At 43.5% G+C, this 18,943-nt stretch overlaps 3 protein-coding genes across 3 annotated transcripts; 2 read left to right on the top strand and 1 right to left on the bottom strand.

The window, feature by feature from the left end:
• The first annotated feature begins 132 nt into the window (after positions 1 to 132).
• Positions 133 to 7,048, top strand: LOC136448246 (IgGFc-binding protein-like). The gene is made up of 10 exons (XM_066447549.1): positions 133 to 1,266; positions 1,417 to 1,589; positions 2,342 to 2,555; positions 2,734 to 2,867; positions 3,505 to 3,747; positions 4,648 to 4,769; positions 5,106 to 5,258; positions 5,674 to 5,838; positions 6,110 to 6,306; positions 6,475 to 7,048. Exons 1-10 carry the CDS (start codon positions 1,209 to 1,211, stop codon positions 6,543 to 6,545), a joined length of 1,530 nt encoding a protein of 509 aa, XP_066303646.1. The 5' UTR covers positions 133 to 1,208; the 3' UTR covers positions 6,546 to 7,048.
• Positions 7,049 to 9,123: 2,075 nt separating this feature from the next.
• On the top strand, positions 9,124 to 12,577 carry LOC136448687 (IgGFc-binding protein-like). Its single transcript, XM_066448328.1, has 8 exons — positions 9,124 to 9,340; positions 9,563 to 9,776; positions 9,947 to 10,080; positions 10,257 to 10,499; positions 10,716 to 10,837; positions 11,293 to 11,442; positions 12,205 to 12,401; positions 12,507 to 12,577. Exons 1-8 carry the CDS (start codon positions 9,266 to 9,268, stop codon positions 12,575 to 12,577), a joined length of 1,206 nt encoding a protein of 401 aa, XP_066304425.1. The 5' UTR covers positions 9,124 to 9,265.
• Positions 12,578 to 13,271: 694 nt separating this feature from the next.
• LOC136448686 (IgGFc-binding protein-like) lies at positions 13,272 to 16,981 on the bottom strand. Its single transcript, XM_066448327.1, has 8 exons — positions 16,970 to 16,981; positions 16,738 to 16,869; positions 16,163 to 16,405; positions 15,784 to 15,905; positions 15,137 to 15,286; positions 14,240 to 14,404; positions 13,891 to 14,087; positions 13,272 to 13,785 (listed from the first exon to the last, which is right to left on the bottom strand). Exons 1-8 carry the CDS (start codon positions 16,979 to 16,981, stop codon positions 13,715 to 13,717), a joined length of 1,092 nt encoding a protein of 363 aa, XP_066304424.1. The 3' UTR covers positions 13,272 to 13,714.
• Between the last annotated feature and the right edge of the window lie 1,962 nt (positions 16,982 to 18,943).

Below are 18,943 nucleotides of genomic sequence, written 5' to 3'. Positions count from 1 at the left end.
GTCTAGACGTTACTACTCAACTTTGAATTTCGATTATCCCATGCAGTGACGTTGAACAATCACAAGGTCGATCGTTGCGTCACCTGTTGGTATATTTTCTAAAGCTAACTCACAAAGATTACAGCCATCACAAGATTACAGCCATTTTCTATATTCTTGTCCAAAGTAGCTACTAGACCTTCGGACAGCAAAAATGACGTCATCTGCAAAGGCAAGGAAATAAAAGCAGACCACTGCTTCATTAGGTTATGTGCGAATACATGCAATGTGGCAGCGCCCTATGCTGTAACTGTACCATGACACGAGTGTCTACATCACGTCTTTACAACTAGACTGGCTCCTGTATAGGTATTAAAGAGGTCAATGAAAAAAGATTAATAAAAAAGGGGAAAGGTTGCTATGAGACAAACAGACAAAAGCCCCCCTTCCGTGCGCTTTTATAATACTTTACATCAAATAAAGTATTACTTTACCTGTCACTGATAAGCCATCATGCAAATGAAAATTGCAGGGCTACTAAGCTGCGTGTTAACCGTAAATGTATATAGTTGTCCCCCACCAAGCAATGAGTTATTTTCTAAGGTGGCGACCTCCACGGTTTAACACGTACGCCAGTCTCTAAAGCAGAGAACGCGGAGCACGTAATTCATGACAAAACTTCAGCTAAAATGGCTTCCGTAATTTTAAGGCCCCCATTCCACCAGACGACCTCACTGCGATCTAAATTGGATTTGCGTAACCCTTGACTTCATAATTGGAATAACATGGCAAATCTAAAAGTGACTGAGAAGTCCCCAAAACGCACGCAAAAAGCATAATTAGATTCGTTTTTTATCTATGAAATTTGTTGAGGGATCTGTCAAATTGCTCGGTCGCAGCTAGGTCGCCGCCTTAGTGGAATGCAGGTTTAACAGGTAATGAGTAGTGCATGTTTGTGGGGATCGAGCAGAAGCAAAAACAAGACCCTTCTTATAATTGTGTACTTCAACGATATCTGAAGCGACGTATCACCTAAGTGTGTTTGATTAGCTGCCTTCAATCAATTTTCGTTGCAGGACATACCAGCGTTCAGGAGGAAATAGCTGTATGCACTTGATGCCACCACAATATTTGGAATCTCGTAGATGCCACGGACCTTTGAGCTTGCCAACTTGACGCGCGAGCTCCACAAATAGGCGAAGTCAGTGCCAGGTACAGACCAGACCATAATGGCACGTCTACTTCTGTCTCTGGTGATCCTGTCCGCCTGTATTTGCTGCAGTCCAGGTAAGAAGATCTAGATTGGCTGTCAGTGATGTCTTTCTATTTACATGTAAGTGCTGACTTCCATGATCCAAGATACGTTTGTTCGGCAATTTATAAGGCTACCGTGCAGAAGCAGCCCTTGTTAACGTGATCTTCCGGATCCGTTCCTAGCTGCTCGAGACAACAAGGGAACTGAATTCATCCTAACATTTCCGGAAAACGAGCAGAGAGACCTACACAACCCTAAAGTGTTTATCGCATGTACCCATTCGAGCGGGGCGACTGTTACAATCACTACTCCTTCTAACGGCGTCACTACCACAGTACATGTGACTTATGGAGAGGTAAGTCACCACTGTCCGGACCTTGTGCTTCAGCTTGTCTGATAATGTCCTATTCTAACTGAGTTAAATAAATCACTTCGTACGCCGACAACTTACCAGTTTGTTGTTCCTGCTTTTAACCAAGTCTTTATAACCTCCTCGTTTTAACGATCGAAATATGACAGCATCTTAACTTCTGTAAATGGTTCATAATTTGTGAAACACACATATCGTCACCGATGAGTATGAATACCAGTCATGACTAAGAGTGGCCATTTCGTCACGAATGTTTTGGATCGAGGGACTGTTCTTATTTGGCAAAAAAACAAACAAACAAACAAACAAACAAACAAACAAACTATCACTCGTTACACTGTCGGTGACCTTCGGTCGAATGTGTTGATCTCGAGGAGGTCGCCGAATTTCAAAATCACCAGACGCAGAGAGTCGAGCGCATTTTTCGTCTGAAATTAAGACTGAATATTTACCTCATCAGTTTTACCTTGCTCAGTGCCCTGCGAACATCGACCAATCTTTAAAAATCACACAGTAACCGAGAGGATGCCGGTCGTATTGCTGCCGACCTGTTGGACCTCGCAGACTTGTTGGGCGAGCTGTTTTTCTGCCGTGTGACGCCAGCTTGTTGTGTGTACTTTGCCGGATCAAATAAAGTTTCCATCAGATACAGCTGCAGATTGGGGCTAATCGCCACTCATGGACACCTAGATTAGGACCCCGAACACATCCATATTAACCTGCAACTGTATTATCAGGTGAAGCAGGTGGAAGTTGACCGTGTAGCTGTGGAACTCCGCGGCAGCGTGAAGAGCAACAAGGCGGTTCACATCACGTCCGATGTGGAGATCGTGGTGTACGGAGTGTTTGCCGAGAGAGCCTCCTCTGACGCCTACCTGGCCCTTCCTACCGACGTGTTGGGGACCGAGTACTTTACCCCTTGTGCAGCGCCTAAGCCTCCTAAGCCTTCTGGTAAAACATATTACCCAAAGTGGGTTTTTATTTTACTTTCAAGAATGTCATATATGTAAAGGTACGTAGGATTTAGGTTATTTCTTAAGCGAGTGCACACAACAGTATATTAGTATGTATAACACTAATGTATCCGTTGACGTAATCAGTGATGTCTATGCTATATACTTTTTTGCAGAGATCGGAGTCGCCGCTGTCCAGGACGGGACGACCGTCACCATTGTCCCCAGTCAAGCCGTGATGTTCGATGGACAAAACTACGCCGCAGGACAGGCGTTCTCTGTGGGGTTGAACCGATTTGAAACACTCCAGGTATGTTCTTAGTGTGGGGTCGCGTGGCGTAACGGCAGTGCGTTTGGACCAGAACCCAGTGGTCCCGGTTTCGAATCCTGACATGTCACCGATCTTCTGCCCTTCGGAAAGGCACTTAACATGACTTTCCTCACTTCACTTAGGTGAAAATGAGTACCTAGCTTCGCCTAGGGACGTCCCTCGCATAGGACGTTAAATGGAGGTCCCGTGTTTGAGGAGAGCCATACTCGCATCGAGCCACACTTATCGAAAAGAGTAGGGGTCCTTCCCGGTGTTGAGCGGATCAAACCATTCCGGTCTAAATGGAGTAGGGAATTTCCCGAGCAGCCTTCGTAAACCCTGCTTCCTTCCTATTGTGTCAGTTAGTCCTGACCCTTAGTGAGCAGTTCAGCTAGTCTCATGATGTTTCTGACCTAGGGTGAAGAGATGCTGTTACAGTTATAAATGTAACCCGTAACGAAGCATGGAAGTTTGCTGATATTCTTTAAAAAAAGAATACAAAAAAACAAAGGTCTGGTTTGCGCCTTGAACAATCAACTACCCGTATCTCAAATCGAAATTGTGAATTGCAGTTAACTACGACGAAATTTGTTTTCACAGTTACCGTAAAATATTACCAGTTTTTACATACGTACAGGTACAGGCGATGCAGGACCTGACCGGCTCAAAGATCACGGCGACCCAACCTGTGGCTGTGTTGAGCGGAAACCAGTTTGCTGTCTGTAAGCCACTTGGGGAGCAACAGGTGGGGAGCGGAGACTACGTGGTAGAGATGATCCCGCCCGTGGACACCTGGGGGAAGGAGTTCGTCACCGTGCCGCTGACAAAGCACACAGGCGGCGACCTGTTTCGTGTAGTAGCCGCCAGGGATAATACGCTGGTATGTCTGAATTCATAGAAACGTTATGATTTGCATAGGTTATGTTTGATAATGTCCACATTCAATGAACTTCCCTAAAACCCGTCATTTACCACAGTTACTATGGAATTGTAGCATTTTCTCATTGACTATGGAAATGATGTCCTCATCTGCATACTTGATATCTATCATTGTCCCTCTCTTTTTAAGCCACATATGTGTTTAAAAGTCCTATCATGGAACGCAGTGGCCCACTGCCATCTGTTGACGTACCTAGATCCCTAGCCCTAACGGGGGGTGCCCAAACATATGACGTTTTTTTACGCGCTCGAAGTCACGGCGCTCCATTGCTGGTTGCCAGAGAATGGTCATGTTTTAATGAATGAATTTTGAACACAGTCATCTAAAGAACATACGTGGACAAGAAATGTATTCATACTGTTCATGATGAGCCCTTCATGCTCCGCGTTACAAGCGGCAAACGCTGTGACGTTTTCACGAATGTACCTTCTGATTTAGTGCTACGCCAGATAGTGTGCCTAACTTATTACGCTTTGGTAATTTTGCTCTCTTCGGAAGTTGGTGACGAAATTAGGGAAATGTAAATAAGGCTTGAAGCATGCTATATTCTAGCTTTCTTTTGACCGGAAAATTTTGCAATGACTGTGTGCACTTCTAACGTCATGTGAGAAGGGCTATATCTAGCGCATCCCAGCTCATGTTTTCACGGGAAATAGGCTTCTACTCACTTTGCGCGCGGCCCGACGTACGTCCTGCATGCGACCCAACTTACAAAATCATTACGAAAAAACGACACCGCTTACATCAACAATACTCCGTCTACTTATTGGGAAATATCTCCTATTATTTCAGAGCTCGGTATCACATCGTGCTTACCGTTACTTTCCTGTCTTTTCCAAGGTCGACATTACTAACGAGAACACGAAGTCCCTGAACTCTGGGGAATTCTGGGAGATTGATGTCCCATCGGACGGGTACAGACACGTGACCAGCAGCGAGCCTGTCCTGTTGGTGCAGTACAGGTAGGGCAATCAGGTGGAAGGGAACCAATTGGATTTTCATGCTTTGTTACATCAAACATAGGCGAAAACTACCTTAGCTGTAAACTCATCGTTTTAGCTAGCTACTGCCTATGTTATGTAAAGGCTAGAAAATAAAGGCTAGTTAACTGCATCTTAATATAAACTTCACATACGTACGTACATAGTACTAGTAAACTCTCTAACTAATTGGTCATGCAGACGACTTTCAATTATGTACCTCAGCATATGAGCATTGATTATGTAAACACAAGTCTGCTAAAACGCCACAACTTGAAGAACTCTGGAAAGTTATGACTTCCGTTGATATCTGAACAGTAAGACCGGCAAGGTTGACAACACGGTAACTGACCCTTTCATGATGGTCATCCCGCCTGTGGCCCAGTTCGAGACAGAGTACACCTTTGCTACGGTTGATCTCATTAGTACAAACCAGCTGAGAACCGACCATTACGTCAACCTGGTTATGAGGTAACCGATTTCCTTTCACTTCTGTCCGTCAAATTTGAATTTCGATCGTTATCCTCGTCATTATTGCATTCCGTGTGATGTCCGGTACACACGTACATGTAGTCCCTGACTAGACAATTTGTAAAAGTGAGTAAAATATTATCTCCAAAATACTAATCACCAATATATACTTGTATGACACATTCATGTGGAATTAATGGGGAGAGAACATGCAAATGATGGCTTTCTGCTGAACGATGTCTTAACCAAATAGCGTCTTACCTAGCAACCCTTGTTGTGATTCGTGCTCAGCCTCATCTGACATATTTCTTCTAGTCCAGAAAATGAGTTGCTTGGCATATAACCCACGTCCATGGACACAGTAATGCATCGTTCAGAACATGACTTTAGTGTATGAATTCTGCAATTGGTACAGGTCGGCTGAGAAAACTGGTCTCCGATTGGATGGACAGCGGTTGCCTGGCGACACCACCTGGCATGACGTACCTGGGACTGACTTCGCCGCCGTACAACTGAATATTTCTGCAGGCACACACACAGTGAGGCATCTATCTCCAATTGTTAACATCGGTCTGTTCAGGTGAGATATACATATACGAGTACATGAAATGAATACCTTTTTTCAAATATATTTCAGATATTGTAATAAAGGCAACAATACTTGAATAAAGTGAAAACAAATGCCATCATAATTCAATATTGACTTAGGTCCCATTTTATTCATGCACTCCAGCCGCAACCCCCAACAAAGTCAGGTACACATTTTACACCTGGGTGAATTAAGAAAAGACTTGCCATCACCATTCGATATTGACGTAGATATTCATTTCATTTACCGACGCCATTCCCAGTTATGGATTCACTAATCTGGAGTCGTACGGCTATCCCGGTGGACTCCGGCTGGCCCAGATCGCCGCCTTGTGCAGCACCACCGCCCCCGTCCCCGCCGACCGTGTGGACAACGACTGTGACGGACGTGTGGACGAGGAGCTGCTGAACGGCATTGATGATGACGGCGACGGACTGATCGACGAGGACTTGGCTGGAAGTGAGTGGCTTACCCCTAGCACCAAACTAATCATAAATCTTTTCAATATATCCAGGCAATTCCTAGAAATATAATCATATCTAGAGAATGAGAAGGATTAAAGGCATTTATTTGATGTATTACTTTTCGTTCATACCGTTGCGTAAACCTCATGCACATTTTCTATAGGTAACTGCGCTGACAACAGGGACCAGTACAGGACGTGTTTGCAGCAACGATGCAGGAACCTGGCCCCTTAAACGGCCTCGACGGGGCGAAGAGAGGCATCTGTTCTAGTCTTGACCTAAGATGTCTGATATAGACTATGGGATTCATGGCAATGTGTGGAGATAGCTACATGTATGTCTTTCATGCTATCAAGTTCCCAGTACCAATGAAATACCAATTTTCGAGGAACAATAGTTTCTTTTTGTTGCTTGTCTCCATAAAGATATTGAAACAACTGTACCGATTGAAGTTCTTTTTACGTTTTACTCTGTCACATATCTAACATTAATGCATCAAATCCATAGTTTCTGTAGCATGTCAGATAGTGTAAGCGTTCATCTTCATCTAGATGTTGCTAGTCAACTTTGAATTCATATCATCGCAATGACGTTGAACAATCACAAGATCTAACGTTACGCCACCTGTTAGTACCCTTTTCTTTTCTAAGAGTAACTGATGATCACAGCAAGAACTATGTTCATGTCAGATATATCAAGACAGTAAAAATCAACACTTTCCTATGCAATGGATAAAGTAGGAGAAAGCCTGCTGTTCTCTTTTATAATGCATGCTTTCTATAAAACAGCACTGAGTACTTTTAAACCGTCGCTGATAAGCTATCGTACGCGTGCTATTGGAAATTGCTGAGATACTAAGCTGCGAATGTATTGTAAATGTATGTAGTTGTCCCCCGCCGAAGTATGAGTTTGCTCAGGTGGCGACCTACACTAATCACTGTCAATCTCTGCAAAGCAGAGCAGGTAATTATGAACAGAGGTCTCAGCCAAGTTGACATCAGATTCCTGTATTTGTAACTGGTAACGTTAAGCATGTGCGTGAACGAGCTGTTATAGTAAGACAGGACCTCGCACACAAGCGCTCAAACACAAATAACCCCCATATTTTGTACTCCAGCAATGAACTGCAAGATGCCATTAATTAACTGTCCTTAGCATCTCTAAAATGTCATGGACCTTTGAGTTTTCTAAGTTGGCGCGCGAGCTCCACAAATAGCCGAAGTCAGTGCCCGGTACAGACCAGACCATAATGGCACGTATGATGCTGTCTCTGGTGGTACTGTCCGCCTGTATTTGCTGCAGTGCAGGTAAGAGGATCTGGATTATCTATCTATGGTGTCCTCATCAGCACATATAGACAGTTTCGCCGATGTAAAGGCGTTACATGTATTTGGTGTGAAAAGTGTTTCTCCTTTTAAGTCGTAGCGATCCATAGATAAAGACACAATTTTGATGAACTCTGTCTTAACGAGGGTATGTGAAAGTATACAGTATAATGCATATAATGAATAGATATCACTGCTTTAATGCAACAAAAGCACGACCACTAGTCACTATCAATCGTATGGATACCGCAGATAAGTTGAGCTTTTGTAAATTTCTTGTTACATTCTTTCCACATCGAATATGTAAGCTAGGCTACAATTATCACAATCTACTTTTAAAAATGTTTTTTTTTTTTTTAACCAAAATTACATGCATTACAGATGCTGTATGTAGAAAAAAGCTCTTTACTTTATACACAAACTGACACACCTGGTGACCTACATTTAGGTCGTTCACTTGTCAGTCAGACCCCCATGCCTGGACAGATATTACTGACATGGTAACTAGGATACTAACGGAGGTCATATGCATGTATAACTAGGATTATACTATTCTAGCAAGGGGGTCGGGTCAAAATGCTATGGGGCCCAAAATCACCAGGTTGCTTTGGTACGTCAATACCTACCTACATATAATATTCTAGAGCAATCCAGTTCAAGAGGATCTTGAGTTATAGGAACGGAAACACAAGAAACACCCCCCAAAACTGATGATGCAGATTAGGCAGTTATTTGCATAATTGGTATTTGTCCGCAATGTTCCACCTGCCATACATTACATGTATCATGTATTAACGTCATATTATGTCAACAATGTCCTTATTAATCAGGCAATCTGGGTCATACTTTGTGTACTCATCTAACTTGTGTACATCTCTGTCATAGCTACCTGCATGCCGAATACCATGGAAATCTGTCGCACATTTGGTCAGTTATCCTCCGTGAAAGTTTCTAACAGAAACGTCTTGCAGTTCCATAACAAGCTGCTAGGAGACCCAAACCTATTCCACTTTTTCTTTACATCAACGATATGTCCAGGACAAAAGATACAAAAACCGGAAGTTTTGCTACAGTACCAATGTCAGTCGACAGGAGGCCCAAATTCGACCTTAACTTTCGCGTCCACCTGTACCCATATACCAACTATCTTCACAATTCATCATTTTTAATCGTTCTTAGGTCGTTGCTCCGATCCGATACGCACATACACAGACACACACACACACACACACACACACACACACACACACACACACACACACACACACACACACACACACAGAGAGAGAGAGAGAGAGAGAGAGAGAGAGACGCACGCACACACATGCACCGGCAAACAATCGGAGAGAAAACCTATACCTCCATTTTTCATGGAGGTGATAATAATCATAACGCCATGCTAGGAAATTAAGTACAGGTAATTCTGCCTTTCAAACAGTAGTATCTTGACTAGATATATTGGTATGGTCATGTCTATTCCGCTATCGCACAGAAGCAGCCCTCGATAATGTATAGTGTGTTTAATTTTCAGCTGCACGAGACAACAAGGGCACTGAGTTCATCCTAACATTTCCGGAAAACGAGCAGAGAGACCTACACAACCCTAAAGTGTTCATCTCCTGTCCGCAAATGAGCGGGGCGTCTGTTACAATCACTACTCCTTCTAACGGCGTCACTACAACAGTACAGGTGACGTACGGAGAGGTAAGTATTCACTTGTGCTTGTCTGAAAACGACTTAGCTCCGAGAAGGGCTTAAGCTCCAACAGAAGCTCCGTGAAGCTGTCATCAGATAATGTTGCAAGTTAGCGTATAGCACTAATCAGAACTCATGGACGCCTAGATAAGGACAAAAAAGGTAATCATTATTATTGGATGTTTAGAATAAATCTGACATAACGATGTTAACCTGCAACTGTATTATCAGGTGAAGCAGGTGGAAGTGGACCGTGTAGCTGTGGAACTCCGCGGCAGCGTGAAGGGCGACAAGGCGGTTCACATCACGTCCGATGTGGAGATCGTGGTGTACGGAGTGTTCGCCGAGTTAGCCTCGTCTGACGCCTACCTGGCCCTCCCCACCGACGTGTTGGGGACCGAGTACTTTACCCCTTGTGCAAGCATCCAAAGGGCTAGTCCTGCTGGTAAAACATATTACCCAACGTGTCTTTTCATATTACTTTTGGGAGTGTTGAATAATTTTTTTTTTAGTATGTATACTATTAGATTTTGTTCTTTCTGAATATTTAAGCAAGTACACACAACATAACAATTATATATCCCTTCACACAATCATGTTATATACTTTTTGTAGAGTTCGGAGTGGTCGGTGTCCAGGACGGGACGACCGTCACCATTGTCCCCAGCCAAGCCGTGACGTTCGACGGACAAAACTACACCGCCGGACAGGCGTTCTCTGTGGGGTTGAACCGATTTGAAACACTCCAGGTACGAAGCATGGAAAGTTTGCTCATATTCTTACAACAAAAACACGCAGAACAAAACAAAAAAGGTATGGTTTACGCTATCTGAAATCGACATTGTGAATTGCATATTCCTACGACGAAATTTATATTCACTGTTAAGTTGAACGTAGAATATCACAAGTTCTTACATACGTATAGGTACAGGCGATGCAGGACCTGACCGGCTCAAAGATCACGGCTACCCAGCCAGTGGCCGTGCTGAGCGGAAACCAGTTTGCTGTCTGTATGCCAGTTGGGCAGAAACAGAAGGGGAGCGGAGACTACGTGGTAGAGATGATCCCGCCCGTGGACACCTGGGGGAAGGAGTTCGTCACCGTGCCGCTGACAAAGCACACAGGCGGCGACCTCTTTCGTGTAGTAGCCGCTAGGGACAATACACGGGTAAATCTAAATTCATTTAAAAGTTATGGAAATGAGACCCTGTTTTGCATAGTTTATGTTTGATGATGTTCATTTTCTCATTGATTATGCAAATGATGTCCTCATTTGCATAACTGTGCATAATTGATATCTATCATTGTTCTATTCTATCTACCACTCAAAAATCACGACCGGTATCACATAGTGCTTACCATTATTTTTCTGTTTTTTACCAAGGTCGACATTACTAATGAGAACACGAAAAGTCTGCACGCTGGGGAATTCTTGGAAATTGATGTCCCATCGGACGAGTACAGACACGTGACCAGCAGCGAGCCTGTCCTGTTGGTGCAGTACAGGTAGGGCAATCATGTGGAAGGGACCCAATCAATTGAATATTCATACTTTGTTACATCTACCAAGAACTATAGGTAGGTGTAAATATGTAGAAAAAACGCAATCGGATTTTCATAGTTTGTTATATCTACCCTCGGAAAAAAAACTACATTGGCTTGCATAGAAAGAGAAAACTCATCAATGGTGCGATTCTCAACAGCTGTAAACTCATCGTTTTAGCTACTGCCTATGTTATGTAAAGGATGGAGAATGATGTACGGACAGAGCACTGATTTAACTGCATCACAAGATAAACTTCACGAACGTACGTACGTACATGGTAAACTCTTAAGCTAATTTGTCATGCAGACTACTTTCAATTATGTACCTCAACATAGGAGCATTAATTATGCAAACATAAGACTGCTGAAACTTGAAGAACTGTGGAAAGTTATGGCTTCCGTTAATATGTATACAGTAAGACTGCCGATGCTGACAAGACGGACACTGACCCCTTCATGATGGTCATCCCGCCTGTTGCCCAGTTCGAGGCAGAGTACACGTTTTCTACGGTTGATCTCATTCAAAACAGGACGAATACCACTCATCACATCAACCTGGTCATGAGGTAACCTATTTCCTTTAACTTCTGTCCGTCAAATTATGAATGTCGATCATTACCAGCATCTATGTTGCGTTCAGCTTGATAGCACAAACATTCACACACACACATACACACGCAGTCCCTGATCAGAAAAGGAAAAGCTGTAAAGGTGAGTTTACCAATATTTTCCTCCAAAATACTAGTCAACAACATATAGCTGCATGCTCCTTTCATGTGGAATTAATGGTGAGCGAGCAAATGATGGCTTTCTACTTAACGATGTCTTATTTTTCAATCAAATAGCGTCTTACCTAGCAGCCCTTGTTGTAATTCGTGCTCAGTTATAACCAACACATTTCTTCTAGAACAAAAAATTAGTTCCTTAGCACATACCCCATGTCCCTGGAGACTGTAATGCGTAGTTGAGAACATGACTTGAGCGTGTGGATTCTGCAATTGGCACAGTTCGGCCGACAAAGCTGGTCTCCGATTGGATGGACAGCGGTTGCCTGGCGACACCGCCTGGCATGACGTACCTGGGACTGACTTCGCCGCCGTACAACTGAATATTTCTGTAGGCACACACACAGTGAGGCATCAATCTCCCATTGTTACCATCGGTCTATTCAGGTGAGATGTACATCTACATAAAATGAATGCCTATTTTCAACAACAAATGTTAGATATAAAGGTGGAGTGGAAAATTCTTAAATTTAGTGAAAAAAATATGCATTCATCATTCGATATTGACTTAGGTCCCATTTCATCCATCCACTCAATTCCCAGTTATGGTTTTGTAAGACCTGAGTCGTACGGCTATCCCGGTGGGCTCCGGCTGGCCCGGATCGCCGCCTTGTGCAGCACCACCGCCCCCGTCCCCGCCGACCGTGTGGACAACGACTGTGACGGGCGTGTGGACGAGGAGCTGCTGAACGGCATTGATGATGACGGCGACGGACTGATCGACGAGGACCTGGCTACTAGTGAGTGTCGTCTTATTCTTATTCAGAGACGCCAGACTGGTCGGGTTGCTTAACGTTGAGTTTTACTAGACTTACAGAACGTTTGTTTTCTTCCTATCTCTGTAGGTAACTGTGCTGACAACAGGGACCAGTACAGGACGTGCCTGCGTGACCGATGCAGGAACCTGGTTCCTTAAGCAGTCTTGTAATTGTCTGAATTTGAGGAGATTTGGACCATTTGCCTGATGCAGACCGACAAATCAATCACAATATAAGAAGACAGTCACCACTAAAACGAAACAGCATTGTGGTCTGCATATTTCACTTATGTTTGTGAAGTCTATAACAAAATGTAATCATTATGATATCAATGAACTTCCTCAGAAATCTTAATCTCTAGCTAACACATTAACAGTCAATACGTTGCTTCAGATATTTCTGCTGTGCACAAGAAGGGGATTGTTTGCGTTTAGGCTCGAGCTCGATTGTGCGACGAACAGTCTTACTTTGACAGCTCCATCGCTCACATTCTTAACGTTATTCTTACCAGTTACAAGTACGGATGACATTTTAGCCTTTGTCAAAGTACGTGCTCGTTTGCTTTAGTCAGGGACATTATATAGAATGATCTGGTCTGCTGCAAGAATTGGCTTTGTTTTCCAGAGGTCGCCACTTGAGCAAACTCATGGGGGGAACATACATATGCAACTTAGTAGCTACGCGATTTCCAATACGGTGATAGTTTATCAGCGACAGTTGGAAGTAGTTCAATATAAAAGTGTTTTTGTTGAGGGCAACCTTTCACCTTTTTGATCCATTGCATTAAGCTATTCTATAGCTGTCAGGACAGGTGCAATTGCAGATGACGTCATATTTGTTGTCCTAGTTTTATTCGACACAATTAAAGACAATGGCTGGTATCTTGGTATTTGTCGTGAGTTAGTCTTAGAAAAGAAAAAGGTACATGTACTAACAGGTGAAGTATTGTACAATCTTCATTGATTTTTCCACGTCACTGCGATAATTGAAAACGAGTAGCATTATATAGATGAGTGCTTACGTTACATGACATGTTACAGAAAATAATATTTAGCAACGCTGCATCAAGGGTAAATACTGATTGGTGTCTTACTGGTACATGTAACAGTAATGCAAATAGCTGGATTCTACTGTACTAGGAATGTTGTAGTATGTGGAAACACGATACCAATAATATTGCTACGTTGTATCACCTGACTCCGCACATTGTCCTTAATTTTAGATTATGTATTAGACATCTTACATGTAGGCCTAAACTAAAAGCGACGTAACTGCCTTGTCCTCGCTGAGTCCGCTCAAGGGACCAGGTTCCTGCATTGCTGCACTAAGCACGCCCTGTACTGGTCCCGGTTGTCAGCACAGTTACCTACAGAGGAAGGAAGAGAATAAGTTTAAAAGTACCATAATTTAAGAAAAACCCAACGGGAAAGAAAACAATTAGTTGAGCGTCTCTGAGTAAGAATAAACTTACCGATAGCCAGATCTTCGTCGATCAGTCCGTCGCCGTCATCATCAATGCCGTTCAGCAGCTCCTCGTCCACACGTCCGTCACAGTCGTTGTCCACACGGTCGGCGGGGACGGGGGCGGTGGTGCTGCACAAGGCGGCGATCCGGGCCAGCCGGAGCCCACCGGGATAGCCGTACGACTCAGGTCTTACAAAACCATAACTGGGAACGAAGTGGGTGGATGGAAGTAACACCTAAGTCAATGTTGAATGATTGTATGACATAAATGATATTTGTCGCAAATGTCAAACATTTTGGCATCGTTTTCTTTATCTGACATTTATAGAAAAACAATTTTTGGGTGTATTTCTCACCTGAACAGACCGATGGTCACAATGGGAGATAAATGTCCCACTGTGTGTGTGCCTGCAGAAATATCCAGCTGCGCGGCTGCGTAGTCGCTCTCACGCACGTCATGCCAGATGGTGTCGCTAGGTAACGGCTGTCCATCCAATCGGAGACCAGCTTTGTTAGCCGACCTGCACCGGTTGCAAAATTTCATACTATCAAACCATGTTGCTCATGTTTGCGATAGCAAAACCTGTATCATTAACTCCGAGTGCTGGAGAGATGGATTTGTCATGTTTTAGTATTTTGGTCCAAGTTTTGGATTATTAAAAGGGGGCGAGCAATAGGAAGCCGATCAAAGAGTCTGAAGAATCACAATAACTGCCAGGTATAAAACAAGCTCTAACTTTTGAACACAATCCTGATCAGACGGATTAGTTAGATTTCAACTCGTTGTCCGTGCCTAGAATGGTGCAGAAATGAATGCACAATCCAATGTGGTGAATGAAGGTAACTCTATGGCTGGTGACATGTATCCACACACACAGAGTTGTTGAGTTTGAGTTTGAGTTAATTGGGATCCACAATTAGCTTAACAGCTACTCTTCCTGTAGTCCAAGCTGACTGGACAAAACTACATGACACATATAAACACCACAGAATTTACATATGTACATAAATGATAAAAGAAGCATAAGGCTGTGTATACACAATTTTACAAAGTTGACAATATATCAAACTACTTTACACTTTCAAACCATTCCAGGTGCTGGACATTCTATACAAGAAGCGCTTTTTCTGAGCATTTGTTCTGGGCTTCGGTATTAAAGAGGATGGTTTGTGATTTAGATGACCGTGTTTGATAACCATGTGACTGCATTGTGATCTGTTTATACAGAGAAACTGGTTGTTGTCAAAGATACCTGATGACCAGGTTGATGTGATGGGTGGGTTCGGAGAGGTCACTGATAAGGTCCACCGTAGAAAACGTGTATTCCGTTTCGAACTGGGCAACAGGCGGGATGACCATCATAAACGGGTCGGTTAGCGTGTTGTCAGCGTCGCTACTCTTGCTGTGAATGATTAGGAGTGAAGAAAAGTCACAATTTTTCAAAATTGTGTCGTCGCAAGGCCGAGTGGCTAAGCTGCCTGACATGAGATCGAGGGGTCACGGGTTCAATTCCCGTATTCTTGGCTACACGTTGTGATTTGGGAAATGCACAACCAACTGCCCCTACGGCCTAAAAAAAAGTTATGGGTCTACCCTTACCTTTTACATTTTTTGACATAGCGAAGGGTTCTACTTGACCAAATTTTCTACGTTTGTGAAATATATGATAAGAGTGAACGTTTAGATCAGCGGTCTCCTATAAAAACCCGTCCATGTTCATTTGGCAACACGCAGCATGAGGAATATGATAGAACTGAATTGAGGTTGACCGGGCGCTGTCTTTGTCACTATTTCTCTGTACTAGTTAACATGGTGTCCTCTCTCTTTCTCAGTAATAAAGTTCTATCAAGCTATACGTGAATCACTTTTGATGAGGTCCCTTCCACATGATTGCCCTACCTGTACTGCACCAACAGGACAGGCTCGCTGCTGGTCACGTGTCTGTACTCGTCAGATGGGACATCAATCTCCCAGAATTCCCCAGCGTTCAAAGTCTTCGTGTTCTCATTAGTAATGTCGACCTTGGAATGGAATGGTAGAATAATTTTCGTTAAGTTACAAATACCGAAGTATGTAAGGATTAGGCCTAAAAGTCGTCCAAATATCTGGAGTGAATGTCCATGCACTTTTTCCTCCAAAGGCAAAAGGTTCAGGGCAAACACTGTCAGTTTCGTCACAATTCATTCTGCACTGTGAATTTTGAGATATGCTATGCATTTGTCAAGCCTTTAGAATACGGACTGAACATGTCTTGATATTTCATGACGCTTGCCCATACCTGTGTATTGTCTCGGGCGGCGACGACCCGGAAGAGGTCCCCAGCGGTGCGCTTTGTCAGCGGCACGGTGACGAACTCCTTCCCCCAGGTATCCACGGGCGGAATCATTTCTACCAGGTGGTCTCCGCTGCCCACCTGTGGTACACCAGCAGGCAAGCAGACAGCAAACATGTTTCCACTCAGAACGGCCACTGGCTGGCTAGCAGTGATCTTTGAGCCGGTCAGGTCCTCGTCAGTTTGTACCTGCAGGTACAGAAGTCATTGCGAAATGATTTAGATATTCAGATATGTTTGCACAAGCCTGTGTTTACACAAGCTCTTGCTGGCAGAGGTTAAGCTACGTTTGCACTTGGTGATAATAAATAAAACATACATCATATCATCTTAACGATAAAAGTGAAGTCATTAAAACTATTATCACAGAAAACACACGTAGCACCCTGGAAAATTCCAGGTTCGGACAGCAGTCAGCAGGGCATCTATCGCTCACAGTGACGGCCAGGGTAATGAAACGATTATCTTTACATCACAGGGACAGAAGTATGTTCTTTCCACAATATTTTGATGGTTCCTACCTGAAGTGTCTCAAACCGGTCCAGTCCCACAGAGAACGCCTGTCCTGTAGTGTAGTTTTGTCCGTCGAACGCCACTGGTTGACTGGGGACAATGGTGACGGTCGTCCCGTCATTTATACCAACCACTCCGAACTCTGGAGAAAAATATGATAGATCGTGACGAAATACTTTCAGCAAATGAAGTGACTTGTACTAATCGCTACATGTACACAAGCTGATGTGCACACATTGCTTCAAAATACATCTAGAAATGAAATAAAACACCTTACCAGCAGGCCTAAATTTTCCTGGAATACTTGGAATACTTGCACAAGAGACAAAGTATTCGGTCCCCAACACGTCGGTGGGGAGGGCCAGGTAGGCGTCAGAACTGAGCTTCTCGGCGAACACTCCGTACACCACGATCTCCACATCGGACGTGATGTGAACCGCCTTGTCGCTCTTTACGCTGCCGCGGAGTTCCACAGCTACACGGTCCACTTCCACCTCAGTCACCTGTCAATACAGTTGCATGTTAGCATTAAGACCATTGTCCTTTCTAATCAAAGCTGTGTCCAATATAAGCGGTTAGCATCGGCAGTCTTATCCAACACATATCCACCAAAATTGATTGCTTGTTTGTTTGTTTATTCTTTATTTTACCAGGGTACACAAACCCCACGAGTCCATGGGCGAACAAAAACCAACGTGAAATATATTCAAAGAGTAACAGTAATTCGACCGAAACTTTGCATTTCAATTTTTTTTAAATGCCAAGGCAGGGGAGCGGAGCTTGGGTAGCGGACTCAAGCTAAGAAGGCTGGACTCCAGGCTAGTGCCTGACAACCAGATATTGTGTAGGGGAGACTAAATGGTTAGCGCCTGCGCCTAGACCCCACGATGAGTAAGTAAAGAACATGGTTTAAACCATTGAAAATTATTTTGGTGGGATTTTTTGTGAAATGTGGGCAATATAGGATTGGCTGTGGTAGGATAGACTCTGTATTTGCTGAATTAGTTGAAATAAATGGTCTTTCTCTACATTGTGGGTTTTGGCACCCCCCTGATATAGTAGGATGGTATTCAACTGGGTGTCTGAAGCCTGTAGGACCTATCCAAGGGCTCTCATTAGGGGGGGGGGTATCTGGAGAATAGGCGTATAGAATTTGTCAGGGATGAATCTGATGACAGTTGACATAACTGGTTAGTATTTGAGGGTAAGTTATTGTAGTCTGATGTTTTGATTCCTGAGATAATGACACCTTCTTTTTCTTAACTTCCCCATAGGGCTACATGCATTACTGGGTCAAGGACGAGACTTTTTTTCAGTCACTCTGACGCACCGGAACACTACTTACCCGCTCATAATTCACCCGCACTCTGTCGTTATATCCAGTAGAAGGCAGAATGATCTCAACAGTAGCCCCGATCTGATGCGGACAGGCGATGAACAGTTTTGGGTTGAGGTTGTCTCTTTGAATGTTCTCCGGAAATGTTAGGATGAACTCAGTACCCTTGTTGTCTCGAGCAGCTAAAAACAAAAAGTCACCTTAATATCATCACCTGAAAAGGTTAATGGTTAATGTTAACATAATAAGTGCTGTTTTTCGTTCAGGGAGTTCCTGTAGTTTGGTTGGCTGAAATATACAAAGTTATGTATCAGGGTCAAATTACCTAGTTATAGCTTTGATATTTACTTTTGTGTGCCCTTGTTAAAGTAATAAAGTAGCAACGTCACAATACGTTAAAATCTACATTTTTATCTATGACTCCCACTATTTTCATACGATTAGAGATAATGAAACGTTTGGTAGAATGATGAATCTTACCTGGACTGCGGCCAAATAAAGCGACCAGGGCCAGCACAGACACGACCAATCGCACACGCGCCATCTTGGTCTTTACCTGGGATCGACTCTGCACACGTGCAGACCTCCCGCAAAACTTACATGTTATTCACATTTCAGAGATGCCTAGGATTAGAGGAACGTCATGCACGTGCGCGCTGCGTCAATTACTTCAAAACATTAATTAACAGCAAGAAAGGCAGTTCTGACCACATGAACTCTGATCCGTTACATGATGGTCATCCCGTATGTGACGGTCCAGTTTGAAGCAGAGTACACGATTTCTATATTTGACCTAATGACTCTCCAAACTCACTCATCACTTCAACCTGGTCATCAGGTATATTTGACCACTCTGTGTGTGTGGACTGCCCAAGTCC

The sequence above is a fragment of the Branchiostoma lanceolatum genome, chromosome 14 (genome assembly GCF_035083965.1).
Source record: "Branchiostoma lanceolatum isolate klBraLanc5 chromosome 14, klBraLanc5.hap2, whole genome shotgun sequence".
In the NCBI taxonomy this organism is placed as follows: Eukaryota; Metazoa; Chordata; class Leptocardii; order Amphioxiformes; family Branchiostomatidae; genus Branchiostoma; species Branchiostoma lanceolatum.
This window is presented reverse-complemented; position numbering and strand designations above follow the sequence as displayed.